The sequence below is a fragment of the Natator depressus genome, chromosome 26 (genome assembly GCF_965152275.1).
Source record: "Natator depressus isolate rNatDep1 chromosome 26, rNatDep2.hap1, whole genome shotgun sequence".
Taxonomy (NCBI): Eukaryota; Metazoa; Chordata; order Testudines; family Cheloniidae; genus Natator; species Natator depressus.
The window spans coordinates 2,553,399-2,569,746 of record NC_134259.1 but is presented as its reverse complement, the minus strand read 5'-3'; the positions used below and the strand labels follow the sequence as shown (position 1 = coordinate 2,569,746).

The 16,348-nt window shown below is 47.0% G+C and overlaps 1 protein-coding gene across 1 annotated transcript; it reads left to right on the top strand.

Moving 5' to 3' along the window:
- Window positions 1-555: 555 nt before the first annotated feature.
- Window positions 556-13,002, top strand: PLPBP (pyridoxal phosphate binding protein). Its single transcript, XM_074940058.1, has 8 exons — window positions 556-670; window positions 2,425-2,532; window positions 3,578-3,613; window positions 4,135-4,210; window positions 6,684-6,818; window positions 7,984-8,126; window positions 10,300-10,398; window positions 11,276-13,002. Exons 1-8 carry the CDS (start codon window positions 572-574, stop codon window positions 11,411-11,413), a joined length of 834 nt encoding a protein of 277 aa, XP_074796159.1. The 5' UTR covers window positions 556-571; the 3' UTR covers window positions 11,414-13,002.
- Window positions 13,003-16,348: the final 3,346 nt, after the last annotated feature.

Genomic DNA, 16,348 nt, shown 5'->3' with positions numbered 1-16,348 from the left:
ACTACTGGAAGATGCTCAGGAGAGCCCTGTAGCCACCTGAACAGACCGGAGTACAGTATGTGTATTGTTAATTATGATTGTCAATGTACTTAAAGGTTAATTGATGATGCCTCTCTGCAAATCCTAGCTTCCTTATGATTGTTAATGGCATCACAGGGATAAGTAATGGCAATTAGCAATCCCACACTTGTATTACACCTATTGCATCATGCCCATTAACGGTTGTCATTTGATGTGGGTGCTTCTAAGCTCTTGGTCCCTGCCCGCAGCTGCCTGTAGTCCAGGCAATGCACCCGGGGCACGACACGCACCCCTGGGCTGGGCCAGCCCCGCTCCGCAGGGTGCACGGCCACTGCCTGGTAGGCGGCCACTCCTGGGCGGTGCTTAGCCCTGCTGACCTTTCCGAAATGGCCGCTGAGCGCGGCCAGTCTGAGGGCGCAGCCTCGCTTCCCTGGCCCCACCTCCCGCAGCCATTGGCCGGGTGGGTTGGATGGCGCGCGCCGATTGGCTGATAGGAGCGGGCGGGGCGCGTGTGGCGGAAGTGGGGCTGGGAGAGGCTGCTCGGCGGGGGATGTGGGGGAGAGCCGGGATGGCGGCGGGCGCAGGGCTGGGCCCGGCGCTCAGGGCGGTCACGGAGCGGGTGCAGCAGGCGGTGGCCAGGCGGCCCCAGGTGAGAGGGCCAGGGCCTGGGGGGGGCCCGCTTGATTCACACTCCTCCCCCCAGCACCGGGGTCCCCCGCCCTATGGGCCCCCCTGCCCCCACCCCAGCACCGGGGTCCCCCGCCCTATGGGCCCACTAGCTGCCCTACCCGCTGGGCCCCCCAGCACTGAGGGGGAGCAGGGCCTCTTTCTCTTCTCCCTGCCCCCCTCTTCCCCCCCCCCCAAGCTGGCTCTGTGTGGTAGGGTGCGTTTCTGGGTGAAGGCTGGTGGGAGGCGGGTGCCAAGGAGTGAAAGGGGTGGGGGTTGGGGCTGGCTGGGGGGGGGGGGGTTGGGGAAGGAGTGTGTTTAAGGTGGGGAGAGCAAACGGGTTGGTTAGGTGGCTGCAGAGCGTCTCTCCCCCTCCCTGAGCTGGCTGGGTTTTCTCTTCCCTTCCCTTCAGTTGAAATCGGCTTTTATTGTTTTCCCCAAATTCTAGGAGTCTCACGTGTGTGTGTGTGGGGGGGGGAGAGGTCTCATACACCTATCCAGAGAGCCCCAGCTGCTTTAGGGGCTGCTGTCGTTCTTCCATCCCCAAGACATGCTCCCCCACCCTGTGTTGCCTTCTGAAAATATCCCACCCCCAGCACTGCGCTACTAGCCGTCTCTCTCTGTCTCCCGCTTCTAAAAGCATAAGCGCCAGGAGGGATTATCCCAGCCCTCGTATTTTTGTGTTGTATCTAATGGAAGGAAAAATCAGGGAATTTTTGCTGTCCCTGAGGGATTCTGGTAGTGTAACTAATGTAAGCACCCAGATACGTTTCTCCCAGCTGTCCTCTTCAGTCCAGCTCTGGCTGCTTGAGTGGCATAACGTAGAGCTTGAAGGAAGGCCCTGCTTTTTCTATACTGAGGATGTCTCACTCTCCTGAAGTTCACGCCCGACTGGGCAGTAAGAGATCAAGAAACGTTTGTAGGGAATTAGCTGTAAAAAGAGCGTGTCAAAAGTTTCTGTAAGGCCACACCACTGGGGAAACAACATTGTGTTGGAAAGTTAACGAACATATTAACCGACATGATTTTGTACTTCATGTGGACGAGGACAGATGTGGCTAATGACACGCTAGCTGGTTGTAGCTACGCTTAGGAGCAGAAGAGGGTTAACTGCAACCGGTTAGTAGTTTTTGAGAAAACATTGTCCTTGTCTACATGAGGTGCAAAGTCACATTAAACCCTAAGTTAACACATCTTCTAACATGATGCTTTTTCTCAGTGTAGATGTGGCCAAATTGTCAGTTAAGATTGCTGGACCTTATCTACATGGGGTGCTATTTCTGACTGAGTCCATCTGTGGATGCTCTTATTCTGGAATAAGAGTGCTTTATTCCAGATTAGTTTATTCCACGTTGGAATAAGAGCAGTCACCTAGAGTTAATCAGGAATAGTTACTCTGCTTTAAATTCATACCCTATCTTATTCCATCTGTCTTTCATGTGTAGATAAGCCCTTGAAGCATCTCGCCAGCATGGCCCTTATGACTGCAAGTGGAAGAGACCCTCCTCAAGACAGTTATTAAATTCTTCTCCTTAGTGGCATATTGTGACACCTTCTGCACTACAGAGCAGGTTGGGCTAGACTACAGGCTTTTGGAGAGAGAAGAGGCTGTTTTAAGTAGCTGGCGATGAGGATAACTCCACTAGATTTTGAATAGCCCTCTCAACTGAGGAGCAAACTTGAGGTTTGGTCCTGGTATTCATGCCACTGACTTCTCGCAACTGCTTCCTTTGACAGGGTCTCCCTGCTGTACAGCCTCGACTCGTGGCTGTCAGTAAAACCAAACCTGCAGACATGGTTATAGAGGCCTACAATCAAGGGCAACGCAGTTTTGGAGAAAACTATGTAAGTGCCCCCCACCTTTCTTCCATTATTTCATAGGCTTTAAGGCCAGATGAGACTGTTGGGATTTAGTCCATCATGCTGCATGGTACAGACCATAGAATTGCATTCACTGAATTCCTGCTGGCCCAAGAAGTTGATCTTGAACTACAGCATGCCTTTTAGAAACTATCTGACAAGCATTCTCTCTTGTGGTGAGCCCTTAAGCTTTAGCCCCTGGATGACTAGTAAAAGCGGACTCTGCTTCGAATCCACATTTAGGTTTTCTTTTGTGGACTGGAGCATTTTTCTTTATTTTAAGGTTGGTTAACCACCACTGTATGAATTCTTGTCTTCTAATTTCTTGACAAATGCTATAGTTCCATCCTAGACAACAGGGCATAATGGAAAAGGGAGTAACTGGGTATTTTACCCAGCAAGCCATAACCCTGGGCTGCAGTATTTCATGGCTAGATCCTTTGCTTACATCCTGCTCTGTTTTTGCAATTAAACCTCAGGCAGCGGTGTCAAGAAGGGAGAGCTACAAGCAGTGCTTGAAACTTTGATATTTCTGTACCAAATAACAGCACTGTTAGCTGACCTCCTGTGCACAAGGATGCTAGCTTATGGCCAGGTAGAGGAGGGGGGGAAAAATCCAGATGTGCATTCTTGGTAAAGTAGTGAGAAAAAGTACCCTGTATCTGAATGCTGTTCAAAGTGGCAGTAGAAGTAAAAGCGCACTGCCTAACTTCAGAGTCCTCTTCTACCAAGTGCCAGACTCTCAGCAGAGTTGTGCCTGTCTGTTATACTCCATGTAGCATGTTCTGCTCGTGATGCCAATGTATTACATCCGTTAGCACTACTGGGTGCTACAGAGGAGAGAGCAGTCCCCATCTCACCATCATCCCCATACGCACTCCTTGGAAAGTCCGTAGTTGTGTATTTGCTGGTACAGCTGTACGGTGTGTCCCAGGAACGCTGGTTGTGGCACAGTACCTCTGCTCTTCCAGCAGAAAATGGAGAAATGCCTGATGTAGTTTTAACAAGAGAATGTCTTTAATTCACTCAGGTTCAAGAATTGCTAGAAAAGGCATCAGACTCCAAAGTAAGTATACTGTTGTTTTTTTTAATATAGTCTCCCCGTCACCCCCAAAGTATCTTTACAATTATGCAGACATTCCATCGCTGTTTTAAGGAATCAAGGTTTGGGGTGGGGGTATCCTTAGTTTCAGGCCTGTTTATCAGAACTCTTGAAGCTCCTGTCAACGAGCACAATTAGTCGTGAGGCTTGCGTGTGGACCCTGCATTGCCAGTAATGATCTCTGCAACAGCAGATACAGGCTGTTCTCAGGTTTTAAAGGCCAGTGATAATGACTTGCTTTTGAGAAACAACCTTGTTTTACGGTTAGCTTTTTGCCCACATTTTGCATAACATTCTATGCCCTTAGTCCTCCCCACAGGAACCAACCTCACTAGCACCAGAAGCACTGTCTGAGCCAAACTTCCCTCAGTACGTTATAGAAAGTGGTGTCTGGCTTGTTTGTTTATTTTTTCAGCCCCAAATGCTTTTTGGCTGGTGAAAAAATTGCAGTTCAAACTTGATTAATTCTGTTCCTCTGTTCTCAGATTATGTCTTCGTGTCCAGAGATTAAATGGCATTTTATAGGCCATCTGCAGAAGAGCAATGTCAACAAACTGATTGGTAAACTTAATTTAACTTCTTTATGCTCAGTGTCCCAGAGCAACAAGTTCTTCCAGTGTCATAACTTGCTTGATTAACCCATTAGTGCAGTTGATTACAGGCCAAGAAAGCATGGTCCTGGCTTCATGTTTTACTTTTACTTCTGTCTGCTGTTATCCGTTCCCATAGTCCACTGCTGGCTGGAGGCAATTCAAAGTAGCTCTGTGATACCTTTGTTGCACAGGAGGCAGGGAGCCCCTTCATTGGGGGAATATGACTTTGGTGTGTCTGATATTTGCCTCTGACTGCAAGAGAGAACTGCTTTTGTGCTTGTGAATTTTCACATACACTAAAATAAAAAGCAGCCTGTGGAACTCATTTCCCCAAGACATCAAAGACCAAGAGCCTAGCAGGATTAAAAAAAGACTAGACACTTGCGAGGATAATGGGGCTATTCTGAGCTTTAAAGGTAAAACTTTCAAAAGTGCATAAATGAGGCCTTGGCTATACTAGAAAGTGTTGGGTGGTATAGCTATACAGCAAACCCTCCTAGTGTATAGGCGGTTCATACGTACCAATGAGTTCTTCTTCCGATATATCTGTTATCAGGTTCTCAACAAAATAAGCTATGGCTATGTCCACGCTACAAAGATAAGTCAACCTATGTTAGGTCAACTTACAGCCACTGCAGTAATTACTGTGGGGCCGAGAACTCCAGGGCTTTCAGCTCCACACCAGGAGCCCAGCTGCCCTGGGGGCTTCTCGCCTTCCAGCTCCTGACTGGGGATGGGAGGCCAGCCACCTGGGGCTTCTTGCCTTCGGTGGGGAGATCCACACCTGGAGTTCGGCCGGCTGCCAAAGTGCCGGGGGATGGCAGGGCTCCCGGTGAGGAGTGGGGAGTCCAGGCGGCAGCCCAAGCTGGGAGCCTGGGTGGCAGTCTGGCTTGGAGTGGAGACTGGACAGCAGCCCAGCTTTGAGGTAGCTCCAATGGAGCCATGAAATTGACAAGAATGTCAGCCAATAGCCCATGTAAGACTGCATTGCCCTAACTACACGGACATAAGCCCTGCATCTCTTATTGAGGTGGTTTTATTATGTCCGCATAGCAGGGGAGTTACATTGGCGGGAGGAGCATTTCAGTGTGTACATCTCCACTATTTTGTCGACAAAACTCTGTAGTGTAGAGAAGGCCTAGATCAGAAAAAACACTCCTTTTTGGGTATCACTGTGTCTACACTAGGGCTTTTGCGGACCCAACTATAAGTATTGGAAGGGCTGTAAAACCTCTTGGGCGTGCACCAACTTCTATTGGGGGTGAGGAGGAAATTTCTTAGGGAGTAGACTCTCATACCTACCCACTGTGGGTTTGTTGCAGCTGACACTGGCTACTGTGGGAGACAGGCTACTGAGCTGGGATGAGGCTCTGGTCCAATCCTATCTGGCAATTCTTGAATCCAATACAGAATGGTATTTCATTGATCCCAGGGTATTTTTGATGTTTACTTAGCTCTTCTACAGCCCAAGCTCTCTCTCTGCTGGGTCACTGTGACCTCTTATAAGAATGGGAGAGAAGATGCCTCACAACTGAGGGATATTTTGGTATGTACCATTTGTAGCAAGGGGTCAAGCTGAACTGCCACCATCTGCTAAATTGGCCACAATAATCTGTGTGTTCCACGGCAAATGCACACTGTAGCACACTGAACTTGCTATGCAAAGTCTAAAGTCTGTCTTTGGTGTATGGCGCTAAAGAATGATTGAAGCCTTGTGGAAACCTGGTGACAAGATCATTCTGTTTCTGTCTCTCTCTTACTGATGCCTGTGTGCATGTTAGTTCCTCTGCCCCTGCTGCTTCACAGAGAGGGGCTTATGACTTCAAGTGGGGAGTAAACAGCAGGAGCAGATGATCCAAAGAACCACCACCATGTTCCTCATGCAAGTGGCCTTGGTAAGAAAGAGCAAGGCAAGAAAAATACAGTAAGCTCTGGGGGTCTAAACAGAACTTTAAGCTAAACACTTCCTGCACTGCATGAGACACCTGCAGCTTTAAAGTTTTAGAAAGCACTGTTACAGGTTAAATCCTCTTTCAATCCATTTCTTTCCTTGACAGAGATTTTCAACTATTTCATTTGGTTTGCAACCAAAATTTCTCTCTCCATCTCTTCCACTTCTGTTGGTATCAAGAAGCTGGGTGCCATTCTGCATTTAGTTCCTACAGTGCCATACGTTCTGAATGTGCTGTACAACCACAAACTAATCCTCGCAGCCCTTGTGAGGGAGGTCGGTAGTGTTCATTTCATTTTATGGATGGGGAAACTGAGATCCAGAGGTGAAGAGACTTGCCCAAGGCAAATGTATTGGATCTGGACTGGGACTTGGGAGATCCTGGCGACAGTTAACAAGAGGCTATTGCCAGTTGAGACAGTGTTCCAGCTACAGTTGTTTGTGCTTTTGCCAACAGAAGTGCCCTCAAATCTGCTTTATTTCTCCTTAGCTGTCCCCAATCTGTTTATGGTGGAAACAGTGGATTCTGTGAAACTGGCAGACAAAGTGAACAGCTCGTGGCAGAAAAAAGGGTCATCACAGAGGTTAAAAATCATGGTGCAAGTTAACACAAGTGGAGAAGATAGTAAGTGGTTGGACATTTGAGCTAATGACCTTCATGTTCTGTTAGCGCTATTGATGGGTACGATGTAGCTGGGTTAGACTGATTTGTGTATTTCTAGAGCTACTCTAGGTCTGAAATTCAACCTGCCTTCAGTGTTTTAAAATGGAGTCTCTCTCTTTTCAGTCTGAATAGCTCAGTTAAAAAAACCTCCATTATCACTGAGAAATTGGGGAGGCGGTAAATCCTGCAAGAAAACAGGAAAAGCCAGGCTTGGGTATCCTTTGCTGGCATCACCAGAGCAGTAAATGCTATTCCTTACATTGGCCAGGCCTCAATTATGCAGCAAACAAAATGTTTGTTTCAAATGCCATTGGAAATATGGGGCCATGGGCGGGAGCCTCGCTTGCCTAACAGAAATCAAGCAGATATGTGACAAGACACATGTGCATTTTTAGGCCAGGTCTCTACTTAAGTTTTTACCAGCATAGCTATAGTCCGCTGGGGTTTTTTGTTTTGTTTTAACAACACACCTGCACAGGCAAAAGCCCTGGCATAGAGGCTGTTTTAACAGCAAAAAGTGCTTTTGCCCGTTTGCCTTATTTCACTCACTGACCCAGAATGAGCTATACTGGAAAGGCACTCTTTTTGTGGTATAACTGCATGTCTACACCAGGAGGGTTTGCCAGTGAAGTTTTGCTGGTATAACTAAAGTGTAGACAAGGGCTCATATTTGAAAGCACAGAGGAGGGGTTGCAGAGAACAGAGTAAGCGGGGCACTGTCACAATCTCTTTCAAGGTTGATTTTCTTTTAACATCGATAGATTTTTTTTGTATTGCAGACCTTCTGGGTGCTGCTCCTACATCAGATGAAGCTAGTGGTCAAAGTGCCCAAGGTGGCAGTGCTAAGGAGAATGCATAGGAGACTTCTCAGTGCTCTAAAACCACTAGACCACCCCCGATGCTCCACAGCTCTTGAGGGGCTGCAGGTGGCTGTACCACTCTGTGCTCCATTTGGGAGAGCCTGTGTCTGGTTTGATACTGCTGTAGGCCATAGATATTTGGTGGGCTAAGTTACAACAAAATGAAAACCATATCTAGGCAGCCTCTGGCACTGAGCAGGGAACTCGATATGGAGTTTGACGGTGTGTTGCTGTTTCACCATTGCGGTATATGCCTTCTTTTTCAGGTAAGCATGGACTCCCACCTGGAGAAATAGTGGGAACAGTGGAGCATATAATCAAGGAGTGTCCAAGCCTGGAGTTTGTGGGTCTGATGACAATTGGCAGCTTTGGACATGACCTCAGTAAGGGACCAAATCCTGACTTCCAGGTAAGACTTCCAAGTCTTTGGATTCACTGGAAATCAGTGGCAAGATTCCCAATGCCTGGGACCACAGTTTAGCCCTTCTGGCAGTAATCCTGGCTAGGGCTAGTGGAGGACAGCTACACAGATAACCACCACACTACTCGTAAGGGGAAGTAGAGCTACCATGAACCCAACTGACTGAGACTATGCCATCTCTTCCACAGTGAGGCAAGGAAACAGGTACATAGCAGCAGGATGAGAGAGGTGCAGCATCCAGTTACTAAACAGCTAATTAAGGGCTACTGTTGCTTAGCTCTTCCAGTTTAAAAGGCTGACTTCAGAAAGGCATGCTGGGAGATACAGTCACGCTACTCTAAGAACGTAAGTCAGTGCGACCAGCTCCCCGGCCATGGTGTCAGAACTCCCAACAGCTGTAGAATTTCAGTCCCTTTCTTCAGGGATGGGTTTAATTTTCAAAACCAGAACAGATCCCCAGGTCTGGCTGCATGGCGTCTCCTCAAGCCTCTTCCTCAGAGGGCTTCTGCCTCTGCTCTGTCCAGACAGGAGATGTCTCCAGCAAAGTCTTCCACTTAGCTGGTGGGGAGAGCCCCCTTTCAGGTCCTTTCCCAAGTCCCTGCATCTCCTGAAGAGGCCTCTCCTAACTGAGCTGCTTGCTGGCCTTTCATCTGAAGACCAGGTGATCTGCAGGCTATGCCTGATTCCTGGCCTGGGCAATGCATGACTAGACACAGTTGCAGCCAAGCCCAGCTCCCTTAAAGGGCCGCCCCACCATGTGATCACAACCTTATGCTGCAAAGAGTTATAGTACATCTATGCTACAGTGTCAAAGCTGTAGTGCAAACGCTGCAGTGACGGAGCGGGGTTTCCCATCATTGAAGTAAATCCACCCCTTTCCAGAAGTGTGACTTTGGAAAGTCGATCTAAGTTTTAGGTGTAGACCAGGCCTTGTCAGGATCAGGAAGAGGCTGCTGGGTTCCATAGGTCACACCTTATATCGGAACAAGTAGTTTCCTTTTGGCTGAGGCAGATAACCTCTCTAACAAACTCTCATTTAATTACGCTATAGAAAACACCCGTAACTGCGTAAGTGTAGCTTCTGCCAGTGTCATTTGCGTGTGGTAACTAATGAAGTGTTCTACAAACCTTTCCTGGGTATTGGAAGGAAGTGAATTGTTGGTTGGTGTTTGTATTGTGGTAGTGTTTAAAGACTTCGGTCAGGGATAAGCTCCTATCTGGTAGGCAATGTATTAATCTGACACGGACGGTCCCTGCTCTAAAGAGCTTGTGTTAAAAGTATGACAGTAAGGCTCCAAATGAAAATAGTCTTCAGCTTACTCCAATGTTCACTCCTTAATACTTGGCATTTCTAGAGCATTCTTGGTTTGCACAGCACTTTGAAGACACTCTGAGGTAGGTAAATGGTATTGTCCCCTATTCCATAAAGAGAAACGGAGTGACCTAAAGGTTCATGACTTGTGCGTGGCTGCAGAGGCCATTGGTATCAGCACTAGGATGAGAACGTGGGAGTTCCTGACTCCTAGTTCTAAAACGCAGGCTAGCACAGCTTCACCTTGACCACAGGATTTGGAAATGCTGATGCACCCTTATCCCTGGAGGTGCAAAGGTGTCAATTAATGTTGTCTGATTTACAAGGAAGTATAACTTAGAACAGCCTGGTCCTTTGCATAATCCCACCAGTCCTCTCCTGAGGCTGTATCCAGGACATTCATAGGCACCCGTCTTGTGAAGATTGCTGAGGAAATGCACTGAATCGCCTGATCAGACAGATGTGCCTTCAGGCAAAGCTTCAACCTCAACTTGCTTTTGCTGTTTTCTGCTTTGGGGGGCCTGTGTCTGAGGCCAAGTAGCGTAAGGTCCTATCGCTGCTCCGAATTAGCAGACCTGCTCCAGGCACACTGCTGTGACGCTCTGTCCCTTGAGAGGATGTGTGTATTGTCACTAATGTGGCCTACAGATAAGCTGCATTGTAAATTTTCAAAAGCTCATGAGGTATCTTAAAAACAGGCATGAGCCCTTGAGAACAGGGAGAATGGGAACTGCAGCCAGATGGAGGGAATCTCCAAAGAATAGCCTAAAGCTTGTTCCAGGACACACTGAATGCTTTTCAGTGTAACTGCTGAGCAATGTGTAATCCTCCCCTTGTTTCCTCTCTCAGGTTTTGATATCCTTGCGACAGGACATATGCGAAAAGCTAAATATCCCCATTGAGAAAGTTGAGCTGAGTATGGGCATGTCCACAGACTATCAACATGCAGTAAGTCTGGTTTCCTTTGGCCACCCAAGATCTAAGGTAGCAGTCATCCCATCAATGCCACCTCCCTCTAGGGATAGTGACAGCACAGGCCAGGGATCCAACAGCCAGACCTTGCAGCCCATCCTGCACTGAGATTCTGAAGCTAAGTCTCATTAACTGAGACTGATCTTAACTGTCATCTTAGAACTAGGTCATCGTTGATCTGTTTGATAGCTTCTCCTGTTTGTCATGACCCTTTCCAGAGTAAGGCTTGCTCCAGTGACTTCCACATTAGTGTGACTCTGAGCACTGATTCTGTTAAGGACACAACCTGTGTATCTAAGGTACCTACATGGACCTCATCTCTGGGGTGTCTGAGCCCCTCCCAATCGTTAATGTATTTCTCCTCCCAACACCCTTGTGCGGCAGGGCAGTGCTACTATCCCCATTGTACAATGGGGAACAGAGGCACAAAGCCTAAGTGACTTGCCCAAGCTCTCACAGGGCATCTGAACCCGGGGTTCCCGGATCCCAGGCTAGCACCCTAAACACTGGGCCATCCTTTCTCTCTTTTGTTATAAAGCAGGCAAGCACAGGACTAACAAACTCTGGCAGTTCTGTTCTGGGATCTGCTGTCAGCATGGGAATAGGGCTAACTTGTTCCACTGGTGGATACCTTTTGCGCGATGGCTTATTACTGGAGTAAATGATCAAAAGGGCACTTTGAAGCCCAAATGTGGGGCAGAGATTGCATGTGGGAATAGAGGACACGTGCATTCTTGTGTGTCCTACTGATTAAGCCCCAAGCTGGGTTACTGATAGGGTTAATGGTCTGTGGGACAACTTTGTATTGAGCCACGGCGTCTGAGGGCTGTCTTGTTCCCTCTTCTCTCTCCAGATTGAGGTTGGATCCACAAATGTCCGGATTGGAAGCGTTATTTTTGGAGAGCGGGACTACTCCAACAAACCAGCCAATGCCAAGGCCCTCAGTGACACTAAAAGCAAAGTGGAGACCTTGGCTGTGCAAGAGCACTAAATAGAAAGAGGAAAGATGCTCTAAACTACAGGACACCAGGGAAACTTAACTATGCACTTTCACCTCCTTCCATAGTGACAGCTTGTCATGCCAGTGAGGGGAAATACCTGGTAATAGACCAGAGGTCTCAGAACCTATAACGATTATTGTATGTGAGTAGAAACTGGATTTTTTTACCTGCAAACAACAAGAAAATTTGTGATTGAAAATCACTTGGTATCTTAACTACTTTTAAGAACAATCGCTCTTGGATAACTATGTTGGATAAACTGATTAAGCACTAGAATTGAGTTATTCACGAGCAACAGGCATCTCCAGCAGTCTCCATGATTATATTTTTAATATGAGGAGTGGTTTACCTGATGGAGGACTAACTTCTGGTTAGCCAGTTTTAATTTTGTCAGAGGCATCTCTAAATATCCACTCATCTTGAGTGAGAGAGTACATGGCTCAATAGCTACCATATGTGTAGGTAGAAGCTACTTTGTAGAGACATATCAATAACACTTAACAGTATTGACACTGAAGAGAATATATCCATTCCAATGAACTGATGAATGAATAAAGAGCACAGTTGCTACTGTAAGTCAATGGCACTCTGCTTTTGGCACGTAAATTGAAAGGTGCGAGTGTGCTGGCTGGCCAGAGGTTGTATTTGTCCTCTCCAGACTGGCATTGCTAACTCTTACCACTGGTGACATATCTCCTGTCTTTGTAGGCTGCTTTTAAGCCTTTAACCTTCTCCCCTTGTAAAGTGTTGAGTTATTTAACATACTACCCGATAAGTCCAGTTGCAGTGTGCTCTACTAGCTAGAGCAGGGAACTGTCTCAGACTCCTGGCTCTGCCATTGGCTTGCTATGTGATCTTAGGCAAGCCACTTAACCACTCTGTGCCTCAGTTTCCCCATCTGTAAAATGGGCATAATAATACTGACCTACCTCACATGGGGGATTGTGAGGCTTGCTTGTTTGTAATGTGTTTGAAACCCTTGGAGGAAAGGTGCTGCAGAAATGCAAAGTATTATTACCCCATTGCATCCAGATGTACGTGAAATCAGTCGTATTGCCACCGCACAGATGCTGTAATATAGTTCCCAGATCTTTAAATTCACTTATTCATTGGCCCTGGCCTCTGCTTTTTCTAAAAGCAAGGAGGAGGTACTTGTTTCATCCAGGCTTGGATATAAACTTTCATCCCTCTTGCAGCACAGAGTTTCACTGACCGTGTTTACAGCAGATCTGTTTTGTAACTCGCATTTTGACAATCGGCTTCAGGTTCTTGTCTGTTGCCAGAATGAGGAGACCTTCGTCACCAGTAGCAGTACCTGCTTTTCATGGCAAAAGGCTTCTGTGTGTGCACGTGTTTGGTTAAATCAGCCGTGGGTTTTATCTTCTAAATGTAACTGAAAAGAACACCCTCTTGAATCAACCTGTCGTGTTCCATAGCTTCAACACTGCATGCAGTCCGAACGGCCCTCGTCAGAGCTGCAGCGGGCGGTGTTTGATATAGTATGTTAATAAAACCGTTGTGAATTTGAATACCATCTGTGCCAATCACAAAGCTATTAAAGATAATGGTCCCTTCTGACCTTAAAGTCTATGATTCTATGTTATTTTTATGTTCCAGTGTTTTGGATGAACGTGGTGGGACAGTTGCTATGCAGGACAGCCCCATGTTATGCAGGTGATGTTCAGTGAGACTGGCTTGTCTTGGAGGAGGGGGTTGCTTTGAATGACAGCTGAAGCAAAGGGCCTGCTTGCCTGCATAAGAGGAAGAGCTTCTTGATCAGAGGGGAAAATAAACTGAGACTGTAGAGCGTCCAAAATGAGGGGAGCAGTTCTCTCTCTGTGCCTCTGGGTGGCACTGCCCCCCAATTCTGTAGAGCTGGTTTAAGAGGCATATTCGTACCTCTTGGCTGTGGGGTACAGATACGTCCATAATAATCATAGGCTAAAATCGCTAGCTAGAGGTATGGAAGTGTTTTGTGCTCTCCAGCCACAAGGAGGCTGGGACAGAGCAGGAAATACCCAAGCAAGGAACAGGCCTGAAGCAAGGGAAACAGAAGAAATTATAGAGAGCATTAGCCAATGATTCCCCACCTCCCACCCCAAAAAATAAAAAGGAAGGTGGTAGAATGGCTATCACTACAGATTGTGTTGGCTCACCTGACAACCAGCTATCAAGGAATAACAATCTCCTGGCCTACATGGTGCTTTTCCACCCTGATCTCTACAGCAATAACAAGTTTGGGCTATTTGTATTTTTATATATCAAACAAGCCCTTATGTTCAGTATGCTTTCTGCTATGGACCACAGAAGAATGGGACTAAATGATGATGGACTCAGCTGTGAATCTGTTTCTTCCTTAGCTCATATTCCCTCCATGAAGCCCACCTGCTTTCCCTTCTCTCCCATCTTCTCCACTCGCTTCCTGAGTGGAAACTGGATGCTAATGGGTCTTAATGTGGCAATGAATGATCTAGACTGGAAGGTAAGTGCCAGGGATCATAGTACTGCAGGAACCTATTGGGTTAGTGGGTTAATGCGGTGGACTTTGAATTCTGGAGAGCGGCATTTAAATAACAAACTAGGTCACCAGTGAACGTTTGGTTTCCAAGTCTCTGTGTGTGTGTCGATTTGCACTCAGCAGCAGCACCAAAGAGATGCCTGGGACTCAAACAGCAGGATCTGCCACTGGCCTTCCGTGAAGTACGGCCACAGTTGTGTCCAAGACCTACAGCTGATGTGAGGAGGTATGCAGCATTAGAGATGCACTTTGCCTTCCTGCCATGACCTCTCCCGCCCTGCCGATCTGAGGAGTGGTATTGAGGGCAGCCTAGAAGGAGGAACTAGGCCATTATGATCACTGTGGTTGTGGAGGAGGGAGTGCCAACATGACAAGGCATTAATGGGGAAAGCATGGCGCTGCTAGTGTCTGTTCCCCAGCTGTGCAGCCGCTTCACTCTCCTGCATCTCCTCTCCCCCTCCCCCACCGCTTCCAGCATGCATTTTCGTGTACAACTTTTTGTGGTGGTGCAAGGTGTCACTGACGACCCAGGAGCCTTCTGTCTACGCTGCAGGTTTGATGGGCAGTGCCAGCTTCATGCACACCCTGCCAGTAGAAGGCTATCCTCCCCCAAAGCAGGAATTTGGTCTCCTTTGGCCATTCTGAGGCTGCCAGCAAGGGTGCCAAATGTGGTGGCTCTCCCTGTCCAGGGAGAAGTGGGCTTAGACCACCCACTCATTTTACAGAGGCCACCTGCCAGATGCTAACCGCTGGTCACTGGAATGGAGTCAAATCCTTGTGATGAAAGGTTCCCTGGCCTGTTAGTAACCCCGTGGCACCTCATCTCCCTGCAACATGAGCTTTATTTACATCTATTAAAATAAAGGCACTTCCCTAGTTTGCTGCCACTCCAATTCCCTCTTCTAGGGGCATTATCACTGTCAGAACTTGCCTTGAAAGAATAATCTCAGCCGATGAAGGTTTAGTCTTGAGGTCAGATGGATTCCCCCTCCTGTATGAAAAGCGTGAAGAAGTACTTATGTGTGTTTTAAACTTGCGGCCTGTTACTTCCAGTGGGTGTCCTTCAGTTCTTGTGTTGTGTGAAGGTGTAAATAGCACTTTCGCTTTCTTCACCCCAGTTATGATTTTATAGACCTGTATCCTATCCTCCCCTTTTCCAAGCTGAACAGTCCCAGTCTTTTTAATCTCTCCTCATACGGAAGTGGTTCCATCCCCCTCATCATTTGTGTTGCCCTTCTCTGTACTTTTCCCAATTCGAATATATTTTCTTGAGATGGGGCGACCAGAACTGCAGGCAATATTCAAGGGGTGGGTGTACCGTGGATTTAGTGACATTATGATGTTTTATGTCTTTTCTACCCCCTTCCTAATGGTTCCTAATATTCTATTAGTGGTTTTGATGGCCACTGCACATTAAGCGGCTGTTTTCAGAGAACTATCCGGTTGACTCAAATCTCTTTTGTGAGTGGTAACCGCTAATTTAGACCCCATCATTTTGCAGGTGTAGTTGGGATGATGTTTTCCAATGTGCCTTACTTTGCACTTGTCAATGCTGAATTCCATCTGCCAGTTTGTTGCCCAGTCACCAGTTTTGAGAGTTCCCTTTGTAACGCTTTGCAGTCAGCTGTGGACTTAACGATCTTCAGTAATTTTGTATTGTCTGCAAACTTTGCCACTTTACTGTTTACCCGTTTTCCAGATCGTTTGATATGTTGAACAGCACAGATCCTTGGGAGACCCCACTATTTCCCTGTCTCCATTCTGAAAATTCACCATTTATTCCTACCTTTGTTCCCTGTCTTTTAACCAGTTCCTGATCCATGAGAGGACCTTCCTCTGACCACATGACTACTGACTTTGCTTAAGAGCCTTTGGTGAGAGACCTTGTCAGAGGCTTCTTGAAAGTCTAAGTACTCTACTCTACATCCACTAGATCACCCTTGTCCACATGTTTGTTTGACCCAATCAAAGTCTAATAGATTAGTGAGGCACAATTTCCCTTTACAAAAGCCATGTTGACTCTTCTCCAAAATACTGTGTTCCTCTCTGTCTGATCATTCTGTTCTTTACTATGATTTCAACCAGTTTGCCTGGTACTGAAGTTAGGCTTACTGGCCTGTAATTGCCGGGGTCTCCTCTGGAGTATTTTTTTTTTTTTTAAATTGTCATTACACTAACTATCTACCAGACATCTGGTACAGAGGCTGATTTAAGTGATAGGTTACAGACTACAGTTAGTAGTTCTGTAATTTCACATTTGAATTAATTCAGAACTCTTGGGTGAATACTGTCTGGTCCTGGTGACTTATTACTAGTTCATTGATCAATTTGTTCCAAAACCACCACCTACTGACCCCTCAATCTGGGACACCTCAAAAGAATGGCTCTTGTGTTGGAATCTCCCTCA